This window comes from Ruditapes philippinarum, unplaced genomic scaffold, assembly GCF_026571515.1.
Source record: "Ruditapes philippinarum isolate M1 unplaced genomic scaffold, ASM2657151v2 ctg393_1_1_1_1, whole genome shotgun sequence".
NCBI lineage: Eukaryota > Metazoa > Mollusca > Bivalvia > Venerida > Veneridae > Ruditapes > Ruditapes philippinarum.
In genome coordinates, this window is record NW_026854713.1 from 305369 (window position 1) to 330195 (window position 24827).

Below are 24827 nucleotides of genomic sequence, written 5' to 3' on the forward strand. Positions count from 1 at the left end.
CATCGCGCCCAATAACAATGCGCCATTTGGCGTGCTTCGCTTGAGACAGAACGACATGACGACAGTACAATAATGCGCCGTTTGGCGCTTTGTCGGGTTGTTGCTAGCGACAAGACGAAAAGGCGATAATGATATAGGTTGTGATGTCGCTATCGACAACTTGGCAACAGAGGTGTTGTATAAAATTAAAACAGGTTGAGGTTATTTTGTTTTTTCAATTAATATATGCTTAAATAAACAATGAAATAAATTCTTGGCATTGTTCAATGACTGATAATCACAGTACTGGTTACAGTACAGTGCACTGGATGTTTAAGATGTGAGTGTTTGCATGTTTTGTTTGGTTTTACAGCGCATCAACACAATTTAAGTCATATGGCGCCAAAACAGGAATGATGATTTCGGCTAACCCTGGGTGTTACATGGGTGCAACACCAGGAATCAAAATCACTTCACATGCTACCATGTACACCAAAATTAGGTGCATAAGTGCTATCCTTGCATAAAAGTATAATATTATGTCTTAATCTGTATTTTTGCATTATTGCTATAACTGTTAAAACATGAGGTAAGAAAAAAAAATTGTGTACAAGTAGTTATGAAATGACATTCAGTAAAATATCCATAAAATTATAAACTGTTATTTATTATGTAAATTGAATATAATTAATTTCAATAGAACACAATGACTCTTATCAATAATGAGTAATAAATTATTGTCAAAATTTCCTATCTATCAATCATGACTTTTAAATGTTTCAAGGTAACATCTGTAATGATATATCAATTTGTTACTAGTACATTTAAAGACTCATCAAGATCTAATACAACTTCCCTATATGAATGCAATATTCTTTTCTCTTGAGTGTAATGTTTTAAATACATGTACTATTTACAATAAGAGCTGTCAGCAGAACAACGTGCTCGACTTCTCTCAGTGCTTGAGTGTAAGAGCCCGGATAATCTAGAAATTTCTAAGTTCAAAAAGGGCCACAATTCTGTCAAAATTCATGTAAAAGCTATTGGCCTTAGAAAAATATCTCCTGTTATGCTCTGAAACAAGTGTGTGAAGTTTCAACTCCTTTCAGTAGTTTTTGAGAAAACAACTTGCACTCAAAAACATAACTAAAGTGTGACCCAGATGCCAATGAGGACGCCAATCCCAGGATGAGTACAATAGCTCTCCCTGTTCTTCAAAATAATCAAGCTAGAAACACCTGGACATTTATTTTTTAGTCATGGCAGGTCTTTAATGAAATTATGGAAAATGAAAACCTATTACAGTTAAAATTGTAGAATATGGATATGTCATAGTGTCAGAGTGTACTTATTTAAGTTTAATTATTTAACAAATGACAAGAATTAATGATTATCCGAGAATAAAGAGTTTTGTCGATGACCCCCAAGTATTGGTGACGGTTATGTCGGATTTACCTCTTCCATTTATCTTTATAATTGGGTAATTTTCTATAGATCGTATCCCGGTCAGATAGGATATAGATATCAAATAGGGGATATTACCAATTTTTCATTACCTGACTGGTGATAAGTTTTATGGATCTCGTCTGATATTGAAAATTGACCTGTTCACCTTAGTGTTAAAGCTATTCTATCTAGGACTGTCTCAGCATTACAGAAGGGTTCAGGGCACAAAATATCAGGGCCAGAAGCTACTAAATTAATCAAAAAAAACTTGGGACCGGTAACCAGGTTATTTTATATTATATTGCCATATGAGCCGTGCCAGGACAAAACCAACATAGTTTCTCTCACTTTTAATAGGGTTGGTTAGCGAACAGCATGGATCCTGGTCTGGATCCATGCTGGTCGCAAATGCACAATGTTGGTTTTGTCCTGGCATGGCTCAATTATATATGTATAAAAAAACAGGAGATGTATTAAGAGCTCAATCTGAGAAAATCTTAACTACTATTCTTTGATTACCATATCTCCAATCAATTAAGGTAAATGCTGGCATTGTGAACCTTAAATCTCAAAATTCCATTTTTGTTACATTTTATTTACTATATGTTGAAATTGGCCTATCTAGCAAATGTAATTTACAATTTGCTCCAATGCAGAGCTAAGACTGAGTCATTCAGACAGTCTGAGGAAACTGAAATTGTGGACCAATCCACAATTGGTCAATTTAAAAAGAATTGCTTCAATTCAATCAGACTGACAATCAAAGCTACAATATAAAGGTGGAAACTTACCTGTTATATCCCAATATATCTCAAGTAAAACTTTTTTTACTAATGAAGAATAAACAAAAATAGTTGTACTTACCTTAGTTGAAGGATCCAGAAGAAACTTATCCGGTAATGGTTTCAATATTTCCAAACTTAGTCTCCGTTGAAAATACATGATTTATCAATCTTTCTGTATTTTTCTTTTTGTTTATAACTATATCCAGATTAATTCACTCATACAATTCTGTCACAATTCTTGCAATGTTCAGTTCAATTTCATTTTTTCAACATTGTCCATAACTCAATATTGTTATTTTAAAAGCTTCCCAAATTTCCATATTTTTCACCATTGTTACTACACATTGTCACAATTTTTGCTATAATTTTCACCAAACAAAAAATTTCAACATTTGATATATATTATAGCATAAGCTGAAGCTTTCACCTGATATATTCAGCAAGATTTAGTCCATTTTTGTCATACTTATACATCTTTTTATATAAATATTTTTCAAATTTGTCTAAATTCGGGATTAGTTTATATAGATCTGATTATCTTATTGTCCGGACTGGGTTTAATGTATACAATATGTTGTTTATCCTTTAGCACCTACAAGAAACCATGCATCTCATGATTGCATTACAATTTTAACAGTTTATTTTTCTCGACAATAAGACACCTATTTATAAATTATCACTATATTTAGGGTTTCTCTTACTTACACTATCACTATTATCTCCATTGCATATCTTAATTAGGGATTTAGATAAATAATAAACATGGATTCGTACAATTATAAGATTTTCTTAAGATTTTTTTCCTTTGCGTTATAATGACCATAATAGAATATTCAAATTTTAAAAATTGCATCTAATATTATGAAATAAGAATGTAAGGCCATGACAAAATTTAATATTTGGTTTATTTTACAGTCTTTCCTACACACAATGTACTATGAGATTTTTTTCTTTATTGCATGTTCAGCACAGGATCTTTTTTTTTTTTTTTTGGTTTAATTTAAATTAAAATCCATTATGCTTGAGTGCAATGAATGCAGATTTATCATTAAATTTCTTTTTTGTGTTATAGCCTATCTACTACTGTATGTTATAAGGAACTATTATCCATTTGTGAGTTAGAAGATGACACAATAAAATTTAGCTTGCTTATGAAAAAAATTTACAGGTTAAAAGTAACAATTATTAAAATTTTCCAGAGTTTTGGCCCTTGCAAATTATGATGCTTTAATAAATAAAGTATGTTTTAATAATTTTCATTTGCTATACATTATGGCCTTAAATAAGATTGATGGAATAAATAAGAAAACTTTAAATAAATTTGTCTCATCACAGCAAACAAATATTTATTTTTTATAATTAGAGATATTTTCATTTTGATTCCCCGCTGAGCAAATTTAAAAAAAAGATTACCTGTAGATGGATTGAATTTTTTTTTATTTATATCATTCTTTACACCCAGTTCATTTCATCAATACAGACGGTCCAATTTTTGTTATGTAGGCAAACGTTGTTTACCACATGGATGGAATCTCCAAAGAAAATGTTCCGAAGTACCAATTCTGTTTTCAATCGGTAAAAGCTTTAATCTGATATTGAAAGCTTCTGAATGATAAATTTACCTTTTATGTAATCATTTAACACTTACTGTATATTGTCAAATCCTAATTTTGCATGAAACAGTTTTTTTTTTTAAATCAAATTTCGAAAAGCTAGGGTTGGCTTAACAGATAAATAAACAATAATTGCCAGGACGGAAATGTGCCCAACTCTTTGTAAGCATGTATGTATAAATCCATAAGTTAACAGAAAACCCAATCAAGAAAACATTATAGAGAAGCGACTGAGAATAAAATGTGATAACATAAAAGAAAATCAAATTGAGAATAATGAATAATTGGTAAGAAATTCAAAATTGAGAGTTACAAAAATCAAATTCAAAAGTGATACAGGTAAAAAACTGACAAACTGTTATAAAGAATGTAGAAATCAACGCTAAACAAATGATTTTTTGTATCACTACTAGTAAAAACCAAATCAGAAGTTATTTATAAGAATTTTTTTTAGTTTGATTGTGTCGAAGGTATAAGCTTATTGAAACACACTCGAATCTGTTCCTGGAACTAACTGGTACTGAGCAACAAGTATAAAAATATTTGTTCATGGAAACAACAGAGTGTCTCTGATAGGGTTTGAACCCACCTGGTCAGCAACCCTTAGGGTACTAGTCTGATGCGTTAACCACTCTACCAAATGCTGCCACTCATGGCCAGAAGTTATTGCTAAGACAGGGCGATGACCATAGCCTTATTAGATGTACAAATACCAACAGTATGTTTACATAACAAATCTGAATATTGAGTTTACAAAGAATTGTTAATCAATACAGGAAAAGTCTACTGAAGTTGATAAATAGACTTAAAAGTCCAGCTTTAAAATCAGAGCTGTCATAGGACTTCAATTATCAAATTAAAGAAATTTATTAGCCAATATTAAACTTTATAAAGAAAATTCAAAATGTATGAGCATGATGGCAAACCTGGCATAACTAGTTTAAAAACCTAATAAAAATTAAATAAATTTAACTTTCCATCAATGTTTGTTGTCTTAATTAAACTGTACCTTAATCTTCACCTAAACCTTTACTTAAAATTAATGGACTTGTCCAATCTTTCTATCTGGACAAGACCATTAGTCATTTTTTTAGGGTAAATTTCAAACAGAGTGATAAACTAACAGTACAGACCATGATCAGATGGCAAGGGATGTACCAGTGATCTTAGTCTGCATTGATACTATAGGTTACAGAATTAGTTACCGCCAGCAATGTAGCATTAAATACATAATAATAATAGTAGTACAACAACCTCTCACTTCCATGTTGGCATTTAGTCCTTATAGATCATGATTATAAAAATTTATTTTTTTGCAAATATTGATCAAGATTCCAATAATAAAAGAATTAAAGTACAAAAATTCCATTAACCTTACAGTATGTACTCCTTTCTTATGACAAAAATTTTACCCAAACAACATTATATTATCTTCCTCATTCTCGAGAATAACTCCAACTAAAAACAATATTATACGAAAAACAAAGAAACTATTTTTTACTTTAAGCGGCAAACAATATCCTCTAAACATCTTTTCTAAAAAGATTATCCTTAAAAGATGTTTAACACCAAATTTGTCACTAATCACATTTCTAAACAATTCAAAAATGAGAACACGTCTAAAACGTAACAAAAACAAACTAACATTTAAGGAATGTTTTTCGTTCGACATGTTCGACACTAGCATCAAAAGAAGATTTGACATCTCCCACATTGATAACGATCTCAAAATTCACATGTGATGTAAAATACTTAAACGTTGTTTCCTTATTGATTTGCATTATAAAGATAAATTGACGGGCATCTTATTCGGGATTAGCCGAGGCCTAAGTAAGCAGTCGAGGCAAACTGGGTAAATCATCCTTAATGAATAAGACAATCAAATCAATGAATTTTGATCGAGGTGAAATAACACGCTGACTTATTGATGTATTGACCGATTCGGATATATATACATGCTACATAAACAAATTATTTATAAAAGGTATCAACATGCATAATTAATAGATCTAATCTAATCGAAAACGGCAGACGGCACTGAATTCTGCAGGCCAATGATATTAATTGGTCGTTATCGGATTAGTTTTGATATTATTGGTCATAAATATTAAATGATATCTGAATATTTGTTTCTATATAATAGCGTTGGTGTTGGTAGGCAAAATCATAAATAATTTATGAATAAAAAGAAGAGTACCTGTTCTAGTTTTAATATAGTGACCTACTTGTTTACAAATTGACATAATTGTCAAAAGCAGCACAATAAAAAAAATTTCCTATACCTTCATAAGAAAATCAATGTCATTTTTTTTTTTAATACATCCATTATACTGGTTTAAAACAAATTCCGTAAGATATATTTCAAACCAAACACAAAATTTAAACCATTACGTTTCACAAATTTTCAATCAATCACTCTCAGATCACTTCTTTAAACATGCAAGTCAGCCATTGCATTGAAAACTAACAACTTTAAGAATACGTACATGGAACATTTTAAACCCATAATAAAAACACGGGCAAATGACTGAAAAAACATAAGATTTTTACGACCCCTATTGACTTGCCAATAGAAGAAAAGGCATTGGGAAAGTCATAAAATAAACATCTTCTTTTCAATGGAAGAATATATAATAGACTTCTTGTATACCCCCTGATTATACGTGAAATCACAAAATAAATAATGGTCTATTCATAGGGGGGTCTAGTATCAAGGCTGAAGGATAGATAGTTGCACGGAGCCATGTAACTATGATGGATATTTATTAATATTATCAAACTAGGGAGTTTCCTATACAGTACATTTCTATTTTACTAAAATGCAGAAGAACATAATTAAAGTACCAAATGACTTAAAAGAACCTGCACTAGAGGTCATTTTACCTATTATGAAATAGAAATAATTCGAACAATGCTTCAAAAGCTTCCTTTTGGGTACATACCTCTTCTACACCCAGTTCAAACTAGAACTATCGCTGAATGCGATTCATACCCCCACCAATGTCCTTGACATAAGACAACTTGGAAAGGTGGTTAAGGGAATAACTTAAGTGACACAAATACATAAAAAGAAATTATCTCTGGTGAAAAAAAGACTAATTGTACAGGTAATAGTAAAAATATCTATTATCAAATCATGTTCGAAACAGTTACAAATAACTTTTCATTTTCCCAATATACTAAACTTTTTATAAGTCAATTTTTGACCTTCAAGTGTGGCCTTGACCTTCAGCTGGCACAAGGGTAAGATGGGTTCTGCACATCCCCCAATTGGAGTGAACATTTGAGTAAAGTTTGAAGAAAATCCATCCATTAGTATAGAATTTATAGAGCGGACACAACATATTGTCTAGTATTGATTGTATGTAAATTTAAAGACTTAAAAAGGAGCATAACTTTGTCAAAATCCAATACAGAGTTATGAAACTTGACCTGCATATCGTAATTGTGACACCTCATATATCTTTCAAGTTTCAAGCAAATACCTATGCTAGTTTCCGGAATATTAAAGAACATGTTTTAATCTAAGAACATTTTCCAAGTCAATTTTTGACCTTCAAGTCTGACCTTGACCTTTAGCCTGCACAAAGGTGACATGGATTCTGCACATAACCTTGTTTAGATGAACATTTGAGAAAAGTTTGAAGAAAATTCTTCCATTAGTATAGGATTTATAGAGCGGACACAACATATTGTCTAATATGTGATTGTATGAAAATTTGAAGATTAAAAAGGGGCATAATTTTGTTAAAATGCAATACAGAGTTATGAAACTTGACCAGCATATCTTAATTGTGACACTTCATTTATATTTTAAGTTTCAAGCAAATACCTTTCCTAGATTCAGAAATATGCAGATATATGTTAAAATTAAAGAACATTTTCTAAGTCAATTTTTGACCTTCAAGTGTGACCTTGACCTTATGCCGGCAAAAGAGTGACATGGGTTCTGCACATAACCTTGTTGAGGTGAACATTTGAGCCAAGTTTGAAGAAAATCTTTCAATAAGTGTAGGACTTACAGAGTGGACACGACTTACTGTGTAATATTTGATTGTTTGATATTTGACCTTCAATTGTGACCTTGACCTTGAGCTGACACATGGGCAACATGGGTTCTGCACATCCCATTGTTGAAATGAACATTTGAGCCAAGTTTGAAGAAAATCTTTCAATTAGTGTAGGACTTACAGAACGGACACGAAATATTGTTTAATATTTGATTGTTTGATATTTAACCTTCAATTGTGACCTTGACCTTAAAATGACACATGGGCAACATGAGTTCTGCACATCCCCTTGTTGAGGTGAACATTTTAGCCAAGTTTGAAGAAAATCTTTCAATTATTGTAGGACCTACAGAGCGGACACGACATACTGTCTAATATATGATTGTGTTTGATATTTGACCTTCAATTGTGACCTTGACCTTGAGCTGACACATGGGCAACATGGGTTCTGCACATCCCCTTGCTGAGGTGAACATTTGAGCCAAGTTTGAAGAAAATCCTTCAAGTGGTATAGGAGTTGTAGAGCGGACATGAAAATGGAGACGGAAGGACCGACCGACCGACCGACTGACCGACCGACCGACGCGACAAAGCGAATCCATTATAGCCCCCCCACATTTTGTGGTGGGGGTATAACAAGTGTCTTACATTTAGATGGGAAAAAAAAGAAAGTCCATGCCTCAATGCAAAAGTGCAAATTAAAACTCTATAAACCTTTCAAAACAGATTACAACAATATTCTAAGAATCCCCAATGAGGGTCCGAGTCCAGCAGTCGGAAAGGACAGCTATATCGCCTGCTGCAGCTGACATAAATTTGAATTTTTTTAACCTTTGATCAACCTTGACCTTTGGAGTAAAACCTGACTGTTGTTCTATGAAGATAGTATGTGCTGTGTCATGGTGATGATTAGTTAGTTATTTAAAATTTTCCTAAGTCAAAATGTTATAAGAACAAATGACCTCTTCTTGTGACCTTGACCTTGGGTTTAGCAACCTGGATGTTACACTCAGCACATCTTGACATGGGAAGGGGGGGGTGATCATTTGTGCTTAGTACTTTTTAAACCTTCCCATTGAATAGTAAATCAGTAATGGAGCGGACATGAAATTTTGACCTGTAAGTGTGACCTTTACTTCAAAATAGTCAATAAGTAGAGCTGATATCAAATGTAGATTTTCAAAATCTGACCTGTAAATTTGACCTTGACCTGCATGGTAGTGACCTGGATGCTGCACACTGCACATTGTGTCATCTCAGTAATTATTTGTGACATGTTATTCAAAACTTTATGGAGATAGTATGAAATGTTGACTTCTTAAACATATGACCTTTAAATGTCACTTTGGCCTTGAGGGTCGTGACCATGGTGTTGCATAATACATGGTAGCCATTCCTATATACCCCTCCCAGGTAAGTGACAAACCTTGATAAGAAAAGGTTGAGACAGAATAAGACATGGTCAAACAAAAGAACATGACTGTTACAACACCTACTTTGAAAGAAAAGTTTGATCATTTGACCTTGACCTTCATCTTCCTTCCAGTTAAGGATGCTAGTAATGTCAATTCTATTTAATAACCTTCTAAAGCATATCAATACTAGAAAAAAATATCAAATTTATTTTTTAAAGAAACAAGCAGAATTAAAAAAAAACACACACATTTATCAAGCTTCTTATTTACATATTAAAGAAAAATATTTCACCAATTTTCAACAATCAATTCCTCATCTGTAGCATTTGTTTCCTTTATTTTCATCTTTTACACAAAAAGTTCCTATGAATTTACAGAATGAATAACGTAATTTCTAGATTTAATTTAATATTTTTCTTGTAAAAAAAAGAACCTTTGATAACAACTATGTTTAAATTCCTTTAAATAACTAAATTGTTCAAAGCACATAAAATATATATCAGGCAATTCATTGAAGATTTAAATTCTTCGATTTTTACAATAATAGACTGGGTTTTTTGTGCTCTTTTTTTTTCTACAATTATTATATCTGATACTGCTTAAATAAACTTGACATTGGAAACCAGTCTAAAATGTGTTTAAATGAAGTACTAGAGGATAACTTGACACTCATTTTCAAAAGTAAACACAATTTATTTGCACAATTCCTTTTTTTCAAATATCTATCAACCATATGTAATTACGTTATATCTGACGCTTATAATGATGACACTTCAATCAAAGAATGTTCAATTTGATCTCAAGTGATTTTAAAAAAAAAAAAATGAAAAATAAGATGAAGATCATTGTTATTATCAAAACTAGTAGACATTTATAAACTATTTGAACATACTAGGTGGTAATGTGTAGTAATTCTTCATTCTTTATTGACTTTAATTTAAAAAAAAAATAAGTTCATTAAAAACCCAAATTCTTACATACGATTCCTTGGGTTTTTTTTAAATTTCATTTAATATCCAAAAGTCACTATAACACATCAAATTCACTTTGAAAAATAAAAAAAAATCAAAGCCTGTGATTATCCACTTGAATACATCCAATCATATTCAAACTAAATTAGTACTATTTTTTCCCTACTTATATACATTTGGTTAAACATTTTCTTATTTAACATTTTACAATTTTTGTGTGTTAAGATTTAAATGATATATCATAACAACCAATTACGTTATTTTCTGTTAGAGTAGCTTGAACACTACAAACTTAATTCAATGAAAATAAATTGTTAAAAATGAACATTTTTTAATACTAAACACAACAATTCATTTACAGAATTGCAAGTTTGGGCAATCAAGAATTCACTCAAAAGTATATATGAATGCAAGTATGTCATTTTTTTTTTTGAAAATTAAAACCTATAAATTTATAATCAAAATTTTTAACACTAAATCAAAATACAAGCAGATAAAAACAACATGATATCATTAATTATTTTAGTTTTATTAATTTGCCATTTTTAGGGGTTCTTTATAAGTTTCTAAGATATAAATGATAAAAAGTGCCAAACAAGAAAAATCTTACTAAAAACAAAATGACATAACTAATTTTTCTCAATTTAATTTATTGCCAACAGGTTTCTATAGTCATCGGGGCAAATAAACATGAAGCCACAAAACTACAAAATAGAGAATATAAGAATCCCTAAAGAAAGCCCAACACGGCATAATTGAAAATGCTGCAGACTCGGTTTGATTGCGACTGTTCATGGAGGGTACTGTTAAGTGCAAACTACCGTCCACGCCCCCCTATCACCGGCTTAAGCAGAATTCAACATTTACTATGAACTGGTACAATTTCGAATTTTGAAACATCCGCAGATGTTTTGTTTACAAAAGTCACAAGATGGCCCCCTTCACCAAAATTTAAGTCACATTGTTATGACCAAAAAACACAGGGTCTAAGTTGTATTTGATCACTGATATTACATTGTTAGTTTTATATGTGGGTTTATCATCACACCAGCCCTGTGAAGGTCATCATGGAGACTTGATTACTTTACTGTAAAAGGTCACCTCAGGTGCTCCACATACACAGTGCATCATTTCAGGCATGAGCGGGGCACCTTAGTAGAACCATCAACATTTCCTGAGCTTGCTGGATAGCTTCCTCACATGGAAGGCAATACAAAGCTCTTGGAAGGCAATTCGAAACTCAGTAACAAAGATGAATTACAGGCAAGTGGTTCACACTCAGCTACATAACCACTCAGCCATGGAGGCTCCAATTTCAATGTTAGAAACACTGTTTAAATCAATTTAACAAAATGTCAAATTTGAAAAGAAAAAAAACACCAAAGTTATGACACATGTAGCTTTAAAATTCAAAATTTTGTTACATTTGATAATATTATAACAAAAGAAATTTTTCAAAAATAGAAACTTATAATAGGTTTATTCTGCGCCATACAATACCATGAATAATGTTACAACTAAAATTGCCTAATATCAACACTATCAGTTAAACCCATCTATGTAAAATTTGACACTAATTAAAACTTTTGAAAAGAAAATTCAACCTAAAATTATAACAATCTTTCACAGATATCTTATTTATAGATTAGTTTGAATTAAACCAAGAGTTTAAACTTCTTACACAATAGATTCAATAAAGGAAGACTTCAAAAAATGATAAATTATTTAGTTGCACCTTAGCTTTCAATAGTCTTTTTGTATTGATAGGCTGTAAAATGTAATTTATGCATTCATTATTTTTTTTTAAATAGAAGTGCCGGGACACTCCTCTTGTACAAACATACATGTTACATTACCAAAGTAAAGAATGCATATTGATGTATACAAATGACTTTTATAATTTTCGAGAAAATGTTTGTGAAAAAAGAAATTAATATTTCATATAATATATATGTTAATTACTGTTTCAACATAATAAAGTCAATAACTTTAAACACAGGCAAAGTGCCTGAAGATAATAGTGTACATGCTCAGTGGAAATGACTTAAATATGTCTTATAATATTTTGAATAAATTAGTGTACACATTACTATTGGTACTGACAAAAATATGTTTAAAACAATAGAGTACATGACTAAAAGGCAGTGCTGAAGAAATTAGTGTATACAACTATTGGTACTGAGGAAATCTGTTTAAAACAATAGAGAGGCAATGTGTAGCAATTAGTATACACTACTATTGAAACAGATAAAGTCTGTTTTAAACAATATAGTTAGTCCATGGCAGAATGACAGTTAACTATCGTCCATCTTTTGAGACAAGAGAAAGCACAACTTTGGCAATGACTTTTTTAAATTGAGGCCCAGACACACCTCAAGAACTTTGCTGGAGCGTTCCTTGAACGGTAGGGAGAGGGGACCGAATTTCGACAACGCATACAAAATGGGGGAAAACTAAAAACACGGGTGTTGCCATAGCGGTGCAACGCTGAAGCCAACATTGCAATAGCTGTGGCTTAACGGTAGCGAGTGTTGGTTAGCAGTGACGCAAGCTTTGATAGAGCGGAGTTCTGTGCACGCCCGAGTTGGCTCGGCAGGGGTTTAAAGTTGGTTTAGCGGCATACCGCTTTTGACTACTTAGCTAAACAGATCGCTTTGATCATTCCTCAGCTCCACCATCAACTTGTCATACAGTCCATGTTCAGGCCGTCTCAGTATCAACTGTCTGATCCACACAACTCTGCCTCTCCTCTCTCAACAGCTTGTTGCAGTCTGTGGAGTTTCTGATTCTGCTGCTGGACTAGTGCACCAATCATAGCAAGTCTCTCAGCATCCATGATAGTACAGATTTACTGTACTTTTGAGCAAATTCTATGTAAATAAGGTCTGCACTAAATGACAGCTTGGTTCCAAATGGGCTATTGGTTCATTTCTCCTCGTAATTATAGCTAAATTCTGGTCCCGCTCCGACACCTCCATACCAACGCTAAACCAAAGTTCATCACCACAATAGATCGCTGCTTCAACACCCAACACCATTCCAGCAATCCTGTGTAAGCTCGTAAAACGCTTACAACCGCTCCACGATAGTTTGTGCAACGTTTAATCACCGTCTTGGCAAAGCTGGCGAAGCAGTGGTGGTCCAGCATTAGCCTAGGGGATCCAAGCGTCCACGAACTTGCGTCTAGCGGTACCAAACTTTGACTAAGTATTGTTGGGAGCGATAGTGAACTTTGCCGGAGCGGACATTGAAGTGTAAGGCAGCTTAATTTTCAATTACTTTAAGTCTATCGGATGGCAATACTGATTACACAGCTGTTGGCAATATATTAAAATATCTTTAAAGGAAATACAGTCATACAGATATTTGCAATGACTTTGAGTCTATAATTATGAAGACATTAGAGTATACAAAAACATTGGGCAACAACTTAAGTCTTTCAGAAAACAATAATGTACATGGTTTCCGGCAATAACTTCAAATATTTCTAATGACTATAGGACAACAGATCTACTAGAAATGACAAATATATCTATACAGTGCTGCTAGCTCCCTGGCCTTTAAGATAATACAAAAGACACTCTAAAACTTTTTACAAAGCTTGATTTGGCTAAGATGGCTCACAACTCATACCAATGTCAAAAACATGAAATGAACCATTCAAGAAAACCTGTCACACAGCTTATATGAGATATTAATATTATACTAAAACTGAACTTAAATACCAACATTTTAACAAGTAAATGTAAATGAAATATAGTTGCCCAATGAGATTAGTCACTATTGAAATATTGTTATCATGTTTGACAGATATTTTCACAGGGGCTACCTTAAATAATGATTTTCAATAATTTTATCACATACTGATTTATGAACAAGTGCACTTCACGAAAGCGTGGATCTTAATTCTAATTCTTTATTTAAATAGCATTAAGAAAAGGGGTTTATATGGATATTTTTCCTGCTTATTTAAGATGATAATTCAAAGTATAACAGTTGGATATTAATTTAGGATAATCCAATGTGAAAACTTTCCCATCCCCATACTTTGCACTGACTTATCGTCATAAAATCTAGGCTAAAAGTTCATAATGAGATCTGGTAAAATCTTGGTTAATATTTTTTTTGTATATTTTTTTTTAACTTCAAGATTGCTATCTGTCTAACAAATGAAACAAATCAAAGCCTTAATTAAGCTGAATTTTTTTCTTATTTAATCTCCCTTTATTAATCTGAATATCATATAATTTTGATTTACTCATTGCTTGATATCAGACATCCATTGCTCTTTTATTACTTATGTCCAATTTTACCAAAGTATGTAAAATTCCATCATTTACAATATATTGTTATCAAACAAGAAAGCTATTCACTGATTTTATAACAAAGCTACATGTACAGAGTATTACCTACCTTTTTCAAGATTATCCTGCCATTTCATTTGTTTCCTTCTCCTTAACCTTTTATCATAAAATGTTCTTACCTTTTTCTCCTAACTCTTCAGTATCAAAATTTTAATTGGCTGATATTGGCTGTTTTTTCCCCCTTTCTTTCTTATTAATCATAGAAATTTTAAATAATCAGCTAAAAAGTCTTTCTGTACCTTTTTTCTTAACTCTTCAATATTGGATTGGCTGTTATCTTCATTGGGTCTTTTCTTATTTGTGTCCTCGCATGCGGTAATGAATACTGGAGTAGCATGAGTTACAACCCCTGCCGTCACAGACGCTGATCTTCTAAGGGAGGTAAATCTAGGTTGATCAGACGTTCCTTCTAAAGCTGAAACAAAGTCAAGGAAACGTGAAAAAAAATCCATGTTATCATTCATTACTAAACATTTATGTTTCTAAGCTAAAAGCTTATGATTTTCCTTAAATGTGAGAAAATAAATACAACACTATAAAATATATCCATTCCTTCATAACACTTTATCTATACAATATAGAATTCTAAATATTTTTCAGTTATAACAAGTTAAATAAAAATATAAAAATCAGTATAATTATGAAAGTTTAAGAAATGAAATACAATTTTTTTTAAATAATCTTAAGCCGGACCAGATAGATATTTTAGCACTGTCATTTTGTTTCTTTTCAACAGAATCAGTTCCTAAGAATGCCCTGTTCATAATAACTATTTACGTGCATTTCGTAACGATTTTTATAATCCCCGTTGTGACGAAAGCCTTTATCCTAAAACACACCTAAAACTCACACATACCAGGACTTAAAATTAAAAAATATACGGACCAAAAGTTAATCAAAGATAAAGAAAACAAATAAATAGAAATGAGAAAGTACACATTTGAGATAACATGGACATTAAGTATGACGAAAAAGTTAATTTATGTTTTTGTAATATATAAAACACAAGCCCATATCATGGATATTTTATCAATGAAAAATATTCGCACTGTATCTATGTGTGTGAAAGAAACTAAACGTCTTTGAAAAACAGGACTGTTTTTTATGTTTATCAATCCCTATGAAGACAAAGTAAAACAAGAGCTGTCACAAGGGAATATATCGCCGGTACCCATGGTCATATATTCTGTATATATTTCATTATGTACAGAATATGGATCGTGGGTAACCAACGATGAGGGACAGAGTGTTTGTATACTTTTAATGGATTATAATAAAACAAAAGCAACGATGATTATATCAACATCATTAAAAGGCTTGTCTTTTTAAGGTCAAAAAGGGAAGTAATTCAATACAAATTTATAAAAGAGTTATGGGTTTATATTTATACGATACAGTCATGCTTTTTGAAAGTTATAATTGGAAACCTAAAAAAAGAAAAAAAAAAGAAAAATGTTTATCTTATTGTCAAAAGAACAAAATGAATTTGTTTTTAAACATTTTAATGAAAATTGATTGTGAAATAATGTTTTGCGACATATATTTATCATTTATGAGTCTGCTTCAAGGAACATGGTCATGACTCAAGTAAAGCCTGAATCAACCACCCCACGTTTGAGAAGCAGTCAACCTGAATCATTACAGGCCATCCTACCCTTTACAAGACTTAATTATTTGTCCCTTGACCTTTGCATTTTTTAAATATTTGAAGTTATGCATAATGCTTGTAGAACATAACATGGTAAAATAAATAACTTGTAACTATCAAAAATGTGTAAAAAAATAAGGGTGATATTAATAAGATGATATGCTTTAGAAAGAACTGTCGAGACATTAATGTTTATTAAAGGAGACAAATCATTTCAATGATTTACAACATTGTTTATGTATAACAATGTTAAATAAAGAAACTGTGACATTTACAATGTGATATAATGAACTTATATGAGCATTACTCATAATGTAATTTCATCAATCAAAATTTTGTATATCATTGTTATACAATGATTACAGGCCCCACACATTGTTCATGCTGTATATTGACTGTAGGGACCTGAACAACAAGTGCTGTACAATTAAGTATTTCTATCAAAATTGTGTGTAATTTCGTTATAATTTAATCTTTTTTAAAGGGTAATGAAATAATTTTCTGAAATTTATAAATAGTAAATTAAAAATATTAGAGCATTGTAACAAAGGATATCTCTGTAATATTTAAGACTGCAATGTATGTGAACGTGAACAGACAGGGCTTTCTTTCCTTCTATAGCAGGAGCCATTATAGGGCTGATTCCCCAAAGAAAAATTCTTTTAAATCATGCAGTTTTCCCCAAAAATTGAATTTACATCTATTTTTTTCTTCCCCTTTTGCAAATATACCATGTTATTTCCCCCCAAAATTAAGGGCCGGACTGCTTCCTAAATCTGTGAAAAAAAGCCCTGACAGAATATCTTTCTAAAGACATTGCATTCAAGACTAATTGGAGAAGAATTTAAAACTTGGATAAGCTGTTAATTAACTGCTTTAACCGGACAAATGTTCAATGATTTAATGCATAAATTGTCATTACTTACATTAAGGAAATGACAGTCATCTGAACAAAGTAAGCAAAGCAAAAACATGTATTTTGAACAAATTGCCATTGCTTTATAAGCAAATGTCTTAAGCAAATGGCTGGAAACAAACTGACATAAGAGATATGGTGCATAACATAAACAAATTTCTTAAAACTAAAGAAAGTCTTAAAACCTGAAAGATATCTTATAAACTGGATAAATATCTTGTAGAATGTACAAATATCCTATAAACTAAGCATTACTGGAAATGTCTTATAGAATGAAAATAAAGTCTAATAAGGTAAAACAGTTTTTAACAGAACAATTGGCTAAAGATACTGAAGACCTCGTCTTACAAACTAAAGAAGTTCTTTTATGAACAAGGGTATTATTAGATAAACAACTTTCCTAATAAAAATCAACAAATGTGGGGTTACACGGCTTACCGGAATGTTTTATTAATTGGTTTATCATATAATTTGACAAAAACAGAATTAACTTAATAAACAGCTTATTGCTTCAACAAATGCCTTACAAACTGAACAAATGTCTTTCAAATGACTTATCTATTATCTGCTCAGCAAATGGTTTATAAACTGAACTAATATCTTTATAAATGGCTTATAAACTGACTTAATGTTTTATTCAAAATACTTAAAAACTGACCTGTCTTATTCAAATTAATTATGAGCTGAAGAATTATCTTATAAATTACTTATTTACTAAATTAATGTCTTATAAATGACACATAAACTGTACTAAAATCTAATTCAAAAGACTTATAAACTGATCTAATGTCTTATAAATGTCTTATTAACTGAACTTATGTCTAATAAATGTCTTATTAAATGAAGGTATGTCTTATAAATGATCAAAATTACTGATCTAATGTCTTATAAATTGTCTTATTAACTGAACTAATGTCTTATGTCTTATTTACTGAACTTATGTCTTATAAATGTCTTATCAACTGAAATTACATCTTGTAAATGTCTTATAAACTTAATTAATGTCTAATAAATGTCTTATTAACTGAACTTATGTCTTCTAAGTGTTTCTTACTCAGTGTCTTATTAATTGAACCTATGTCTTATAAATGTCTTATTAACTGAACTTATGTCTTCTAAGTGTCTTATTTATTGAACATATGTCTTAGAAATGGTCTTATAAACTGATCTAATGTCTTATAAATGGTCTTATTTACTAATGTCTTATGTTTTATTAACTGAAATTATGTCTTATAAATCTCTTATCAACTGAACTTATGTCTTGTAAATGTCTTATTAACTGATCTTATGTCTTATAAATGGTCTTATTAACTGATCTAATGTCTTATAAGTGTCTTATTAACTGAATCATGTCTTATAAATGGTCTTATTAACTGATCTAATGCCATAATGTCTTATAAATAGTCTTATTAACTGATCTTATGTCTTATAAATGGTCTTTTAACTGATCTAATGTCTTTTAAATGGTCTTATTAACTGATATAATATCTTATAAATGATCTTAATAACTGAACTTATGTCATATATATGATCTTATAAACTGAATAAATGTCTAATAAATGTCTTATTAACTGAACTCATGTTTTATAAATGGTCTTACAAACTGAAGACACTGATCACAAGCTGAACATTTAGTTGGTGTTAAACTGAGCAAGTTGAAAATAAGATGAGCAAAACATAAAACTGCCAAAACAACAATATGTTTTACATTTAACTCACTTATGTCTTTTGTTCCACTAGACTGTTCTGGAAACAGAAGTTTTCAAATATTACATCATCATGTAAAAACAGAAAAAAGAAAAAGAAAAAATACCCAATTATCTAAACTTGCATGAACCTTGAATTTCCTTAATTTGGCAAAATATAAAAATTGGGCTGCCAACCAATACAGTTCCTGATGAAATAAATACATGGACGTACAGACTGACCTGGCTCTAAACTGGTGGCCCTGATAAACCATTACTATTTCTAGGACTTGTATAAAATATCAAAATTTATATGTTTGATAAAGTTGTGTTGCTAAATTATCGGTTGACAATAGATTTGAGTTTTAAGTCATGTGTCATTTACCCATTTAAGTGATAAAAATGTTTTTTTTTTTAATTAATTTATCTGAGCCTATATAAACCTATGTAATCTATCTTACCTTACAAAAAATAACTTTAAACTCCATAAAATTTGAATCTTTATATAATCAATCATATTAAAACCACAGAGCACAATCAGCATCTTTTAGATTTTAAATGTGATTTCTTTCTATTTTTAAGTTGTTTTTTTTATTGTTTTTTAAGTTTAATTTTAAATGTCAATATTTAATGTTAATAATATACACAGAGCAATTTCAGTATCATTTTTATTTTACAAATAAAAATGTGGTAACTTTTTAACACCAGCTGCTGGTTGTACGATCTATCTCCGGAGGTATTAACTTATTTTCCACTCCGATGCCTCAGAATCATAATACTTTGTGAGGCATCATGGGACATCACACACATCGCTTCCCGACGTTAATAAGATACCTACGAACCTATGTCACTTTTTGCCGCGTAAATGAACGCTTATAATCGAGAAAGCTTTAGGACATCTAATTCCCGTCATTCAATACTTGACCTTTTTATAATAATTTACATGACATTTGAGTGAATAATAGTAATATGTGGACCCCTGCGACCAACATCAAAAACGTAATATTTCACTAGCGGAATAATTTCTTAAAGGACACAGATCAATTTTTTATTACATTTATGTAAAATTAACTAATCTTCTTACCAACCTGTTAAGAAAGATAAATTGAAATATGTTTTCAAATAATTTGCAATGGTTCAAACCAAAATGTTGACATATTACAGGTTATTCAACTCAATGTAAGGCAAAAATATTTTTATATAGCAAAAGTATTAAACATGGTAAAACTTTTATTTAAGTCAACCTCTAAATAAAGTTTATTTACAACAAAACTGTCACTTATGGTCACATTGATCTAAATTTTTAACATAATTGTGATGATATGTTTCTTGTTCTTAGAGGCCAACTGTCAACAAAGACCACATTTTAAAATTCTCTTTAATGTATAAGGAAGGATAATTATAAGTAGTTCAAGGCTTAATAGTAGCATAAAATAAATGACCATCAGGTGGGTTAACTGCTTAATACTGGTATTAAACCAGGGAACATAAAACTGGTTCACTGCTTAATACTAGTATAAACTTATGGATCATCAGACTGGTTAACTGTTACTTCTGTGCCCTCTTACAAGACTTTTTTGTAAGCTTGTGAACATCTAGATATGTTAATATTAAACTAACAATGAATCATTCCTTATTTAAAGGATATACAAACCTCTAAATAGAAATTTGTCATAAAAATTCCCTATATTACATTTTAGTTAATTAATTGCCAAACCAGCCTGACACAGATTTATCAATCAATACCAAGCCTATACTTTCTTTCCTGTCACAGAAAAGTTTTTTTAATAACTTGTAAGGGAAAGCTCCAATTTATCAATAATTAATATAATGTATTAGAGTAATTAATTATAAAACTAATCTCAAATCTGACAAGAAAATTACATTGTAATCAGTGTATTCTATCTAGATGTGACAAGAAACATTTATCATATAAAAACCTACAATCTGAGGACAATAATGTAGGGACATGGTTTCACTTAAGGCCAATAAGGTTAAGGATAGATAATTTAAGGCTGAAGTTTTTTTATGTTGTAAAAATTGAATTACAAAAAAAATTATGTTCAATAGTGACTTGAAAAACTTAAAAGATTAATGAATAATTAATGTTATATACATGGAATATTTGGGTGCGATAAAAATTTGAGTTTGATAATTTAGGTCAGCTTGGTTGAAATTGGAGCAAGGGAGATATAACCATATAACTTCAGATCAGTATAAATTTGGACCAATAATAAAATAATAATTGATTCTACATCTTTTAGTTCATTTAATTTTGTAATGCAAACAGTTGACTTTAAACTAACACCCAAGCATATAAATATCATTTAACTTCTCCACCCCTAAAAATGAAGTATAATCTGCAAGATTTTCAATTAAATCATCCTGAGTTTAAGCTGTAAATGTTATCAAAGGGCTATAACCCAATATAAACTATTAAGGAAACAACAGCAGCTAGTTTACACTAATCTACATATCATACTGATCACATTGGTGAAGTTTCACAAAAATCAGCATAAAAATGTTATAAATGTAACAAGGAAATGAAGTTCCATACTCAAGCACATACAGTCAAATATATAGTGCAACCTCTAAATAACTTCATTAAAGATGGGTGTCAGACCATAATGTTAATATTAATATATTTATGCTGAATTATAAACCAAGTTCTTGCACCTAATATTTATCATTATTTGAGTCCATTTCCTGGTGTAGTCATGAGGAGGAAGGAAACATGGCTTGCTATGATTTGACCAGGGCTTGAAATCCTGATGCACATAAACGCTATCTGCCCTTGGAAAATGATGTCTTGAGACCAGGTTATGGTGAGATACAAATATTTTGATGTATCATTTAATATAATTCTGAGACTGCCAAAATATTGTTTTATTGCAACAATTGCATTATAATCCTAAGAAGGCCTGTTCATGGCATAATAAACCTGAGTGCAAAAAATATTAGTTCATGAGAGTGCCAAAATATTGGATTATTGCATGATTATCCTGAGAGGGTCCTTAAACATTTATTCATGTAAATTACCAAAATCAAGTAAAAATATGCAAAAATAGCCCTTACTGCATTAGAAACGCAGTAGAAATCAGGGCGGCCAAACCGAAATATGGTGTAATACTGCAAAATCAGTCACTACATGCACATAACATGCAAATTATGACTTAAATCTTGAATTTAACTTTTCTTATAATCTCAGTACATTTTTGTCAAGTTTAATTTTTCTTGAAATATTTTGGCTTATCTGTAGGCATGCAGCTTTAAATAAAATCTTTAGTAAATGTGTCAAAAGTTTGGTAGTTAACAAGTTAAAGAGAAAATACTTCTTTTTCTTCTTGCCTTCATGTTGCCTTCTTTTTGAATATATTGAAAGGTATGACAGTGCAATAATTCTAAATAAAAGAAATCCAGTCAAACATTAGAGGGAGGGAATCTCACATGAACAGATTTTTTGAATTATAAGGTTTTGGGTATTCATTAAAAAAAGATTTCGGGAACATTAGATTTTCAGGGTATTATTAAAACAAATTTAAGACACATATGCTAATTCTGACCCACTTTTGATATAAATATAATATATAAAAACTCAGAAACTAGATATTCCATTTAACTGTTACTGTTTTGCATAAATATATAGATAATCTGTTGATAATTTATGCAAGAAAATCAATACTGGCTTCAATGCAGAATCACATAATGCAATAGAACCATGAATTAACAACTCGTAAATGATCAAAGATCCCAGCAATCAAAAAGATTTAATTCTATAACTTGTATTCCATATCAAACATGACTGTGCTGAAATTTTATGGTTGATTTTTTTTAACCATGACAAATATTTAACACTTTGTAAATTTTACTGCAATGCAACCAGGTATTTTTAATTACCAGTAATGTTAGGCCAATTATTATTATTTCATTATCTGGAAATAGATAATTATATAGTTTGTATCGCAGTTTATGTGGAGAATAAATTTCAATAACCCAAAATTAGGTAAAGGGAGGCAAATCTGTCAAGCTTGTTTACAGTTGAGACAATATTCCTATAAGAGTTATCTCTACTTACCCATTCTTCTCTGTCTCAGGAGGCGAACTTCAGCCCTCATTTTTCTTTTCTCGCTGAAATTTGTACTTTTCCGCAGCTGAAATGATTTAAATCAAAATTGAAACAACAATTATAAGTGATAAATGATGCAAAATCTTAGTACACTGAAACTTTCTATTTCAAGCAGATTCATGTTAGAAATATCCTGTTCAAGCAATATTTTCCAATTTTCAGTCAATTTTTAGAATCAGTTAAGTTCACTGAATTTTTTTATTTATGTATAGGTTAGTGTTTAATAATACATATTAACAAAAATAATTGGTCAACTGCCTGCCGCAGGCAGGCGACCAATTATTTTTGTTAATGTGTATTATTAAACATTAACCTATTTAATGATCAACATTATTTTTTTCAACCAAAAACAAGGCATTTCTCTAAATCACCGATAGCACCGCCCTTTCGCTCTAAAAAATGTCTACTCCTTGTCAAGTTTCTAACATGTCACATTTTAGAAAAGCTAAATAAATGACCCTTTCAACATATAATTAGGCACATTTTCTACTGAAATGTCAATGCATTGTTAATGCAGTTCATTACTATCGTCTGAAAGAAAATAATGTTTTGGTTACTTTTTCTAGAAAATATAAAGTTTAAAACAGTCAGCAATTTATAACAGACATTTTTCTTAGAGTTAAAAGGATATAAAAAGTTACTATGTAATCATTCGTCTCTGCGTGCCCCACATGTATTATCTATGTAATAAATTAATTGATTGTATCCTCACATTTGGAACACCTGACCTCGCTTATTTTTTTAACGCTGGCATTGTTTTGCTAATCTAGATTTTTTACAATTCAGAGTGCAAACCACACCTCTAACTCCTACCTAATATAATGCATTATTGAAATTTGTTAGACTGGTTAGTCGACAGATTAAGTAAATTTTATTTAGTTAGTACACATTAACCAAAGTTAGACTGAGCAGAAATTTGAAAAATACTACAATGTGATTGGACAAAAAATAATGTTGATCATTAAAATACATTGGATTTTGCCAGTCACTTAAAAATCCTACATTAAATGTAAGACTGACTGGTGAATTTCTTAAATCCTGACTTAACCAATGAGCATACTATTAGCATAAATTTTTTAACTTCACTGAACAGCAAGGAAATGCATGTAAAGGAAATCAACTTTATAAAAATGTATGTTATGTAAGTTTTCCCTAATAAAATTTTTCCCTCCAAAATACTCAACATGGATCAACATGGAAAAAAACAGTCGCTAAATATTTAAACAAATTTCATTGTTAAAAAAATATAACAAATTTCTATGCACCTGTTATTATATTACATATAATCTACAGATATGATAAAAAGTATTACTTATTGAATTATTCAACATAAAATTACACCTGCCTGTCACCAGCTGAACATTTTGCTGATATCTATTAATTTGCGAAAACAATATTCTTATCAATTATTATTGAAGTGCTCAACTTAAGGAAACAGAAAATTTATATTCTTTATGAGATGATTTAACAAGCTATAAAAGAGAGAAAATTCTATAATTATGTGACAGAGGGGGTATTGTAAATACACTTATATTTAATAAATTTAATCCTTGTGCTATTGTGTAATATACCTGGGACAATTCTGAGAATGACAGGAATTCACTATTACAGATGAATTCTTCATTTTTACTTTATATAAAACCTATACTTTATGTAAGAAAATAGACAAAAATTAATTTAACAAAAGTAAATTAATTTCAATCTAAAATAAATAATATGATAAGTAGGAACTGTCAGCTCAACTTTTCTCAGTGTTTGATAGTTAGAGCCTGAATAATGTAGAAATAAACAAAAAAAATGATTTCATTAAAAAAAAATACATGGCATAGTTACAAGTCTTGGATATTGACCAAAGAAAGTTCATAAAGG

The 24827-nt window shown here is 30.6% G+C and overlaps 1 protein-coding gene across 9 annotated transcripts in view; it reads right to left on the bottom strand.

Annotated features, from left to right (window-relative positions):
- LOC132740844 (muscle M-line assembly protein unc-89-like) overlaps positions 1-24827 on the bottom strand; it is a 124132-nt gene that overhangs the window by 66291 nt on the left and 33014 nt on the right. For 8 of the 9 annotated variants that reach the window (XM_060728874.1, XM_060728869.1, XM_060728878.1 and 5 more), the window contains exons 3-5: positions 22908-22983; positions 18867-18893; positions 14823-14998 (exon numbers count right to left, since the gene is read on the bottom strand). In XM_060728874.1, coding sequence (XP_060584857.1) covers positions 14823-14998; positions 18867-18893; positions 22908-22983 — 279 coding nt within the window. The remainder of the gene's footprint in view (positions 1-14822; positions 14999-18866; positions 18894-22907; positions 22984-24827) is intronic. The other variant, XM_060728872.1, reaches the window with a different exon arrangement.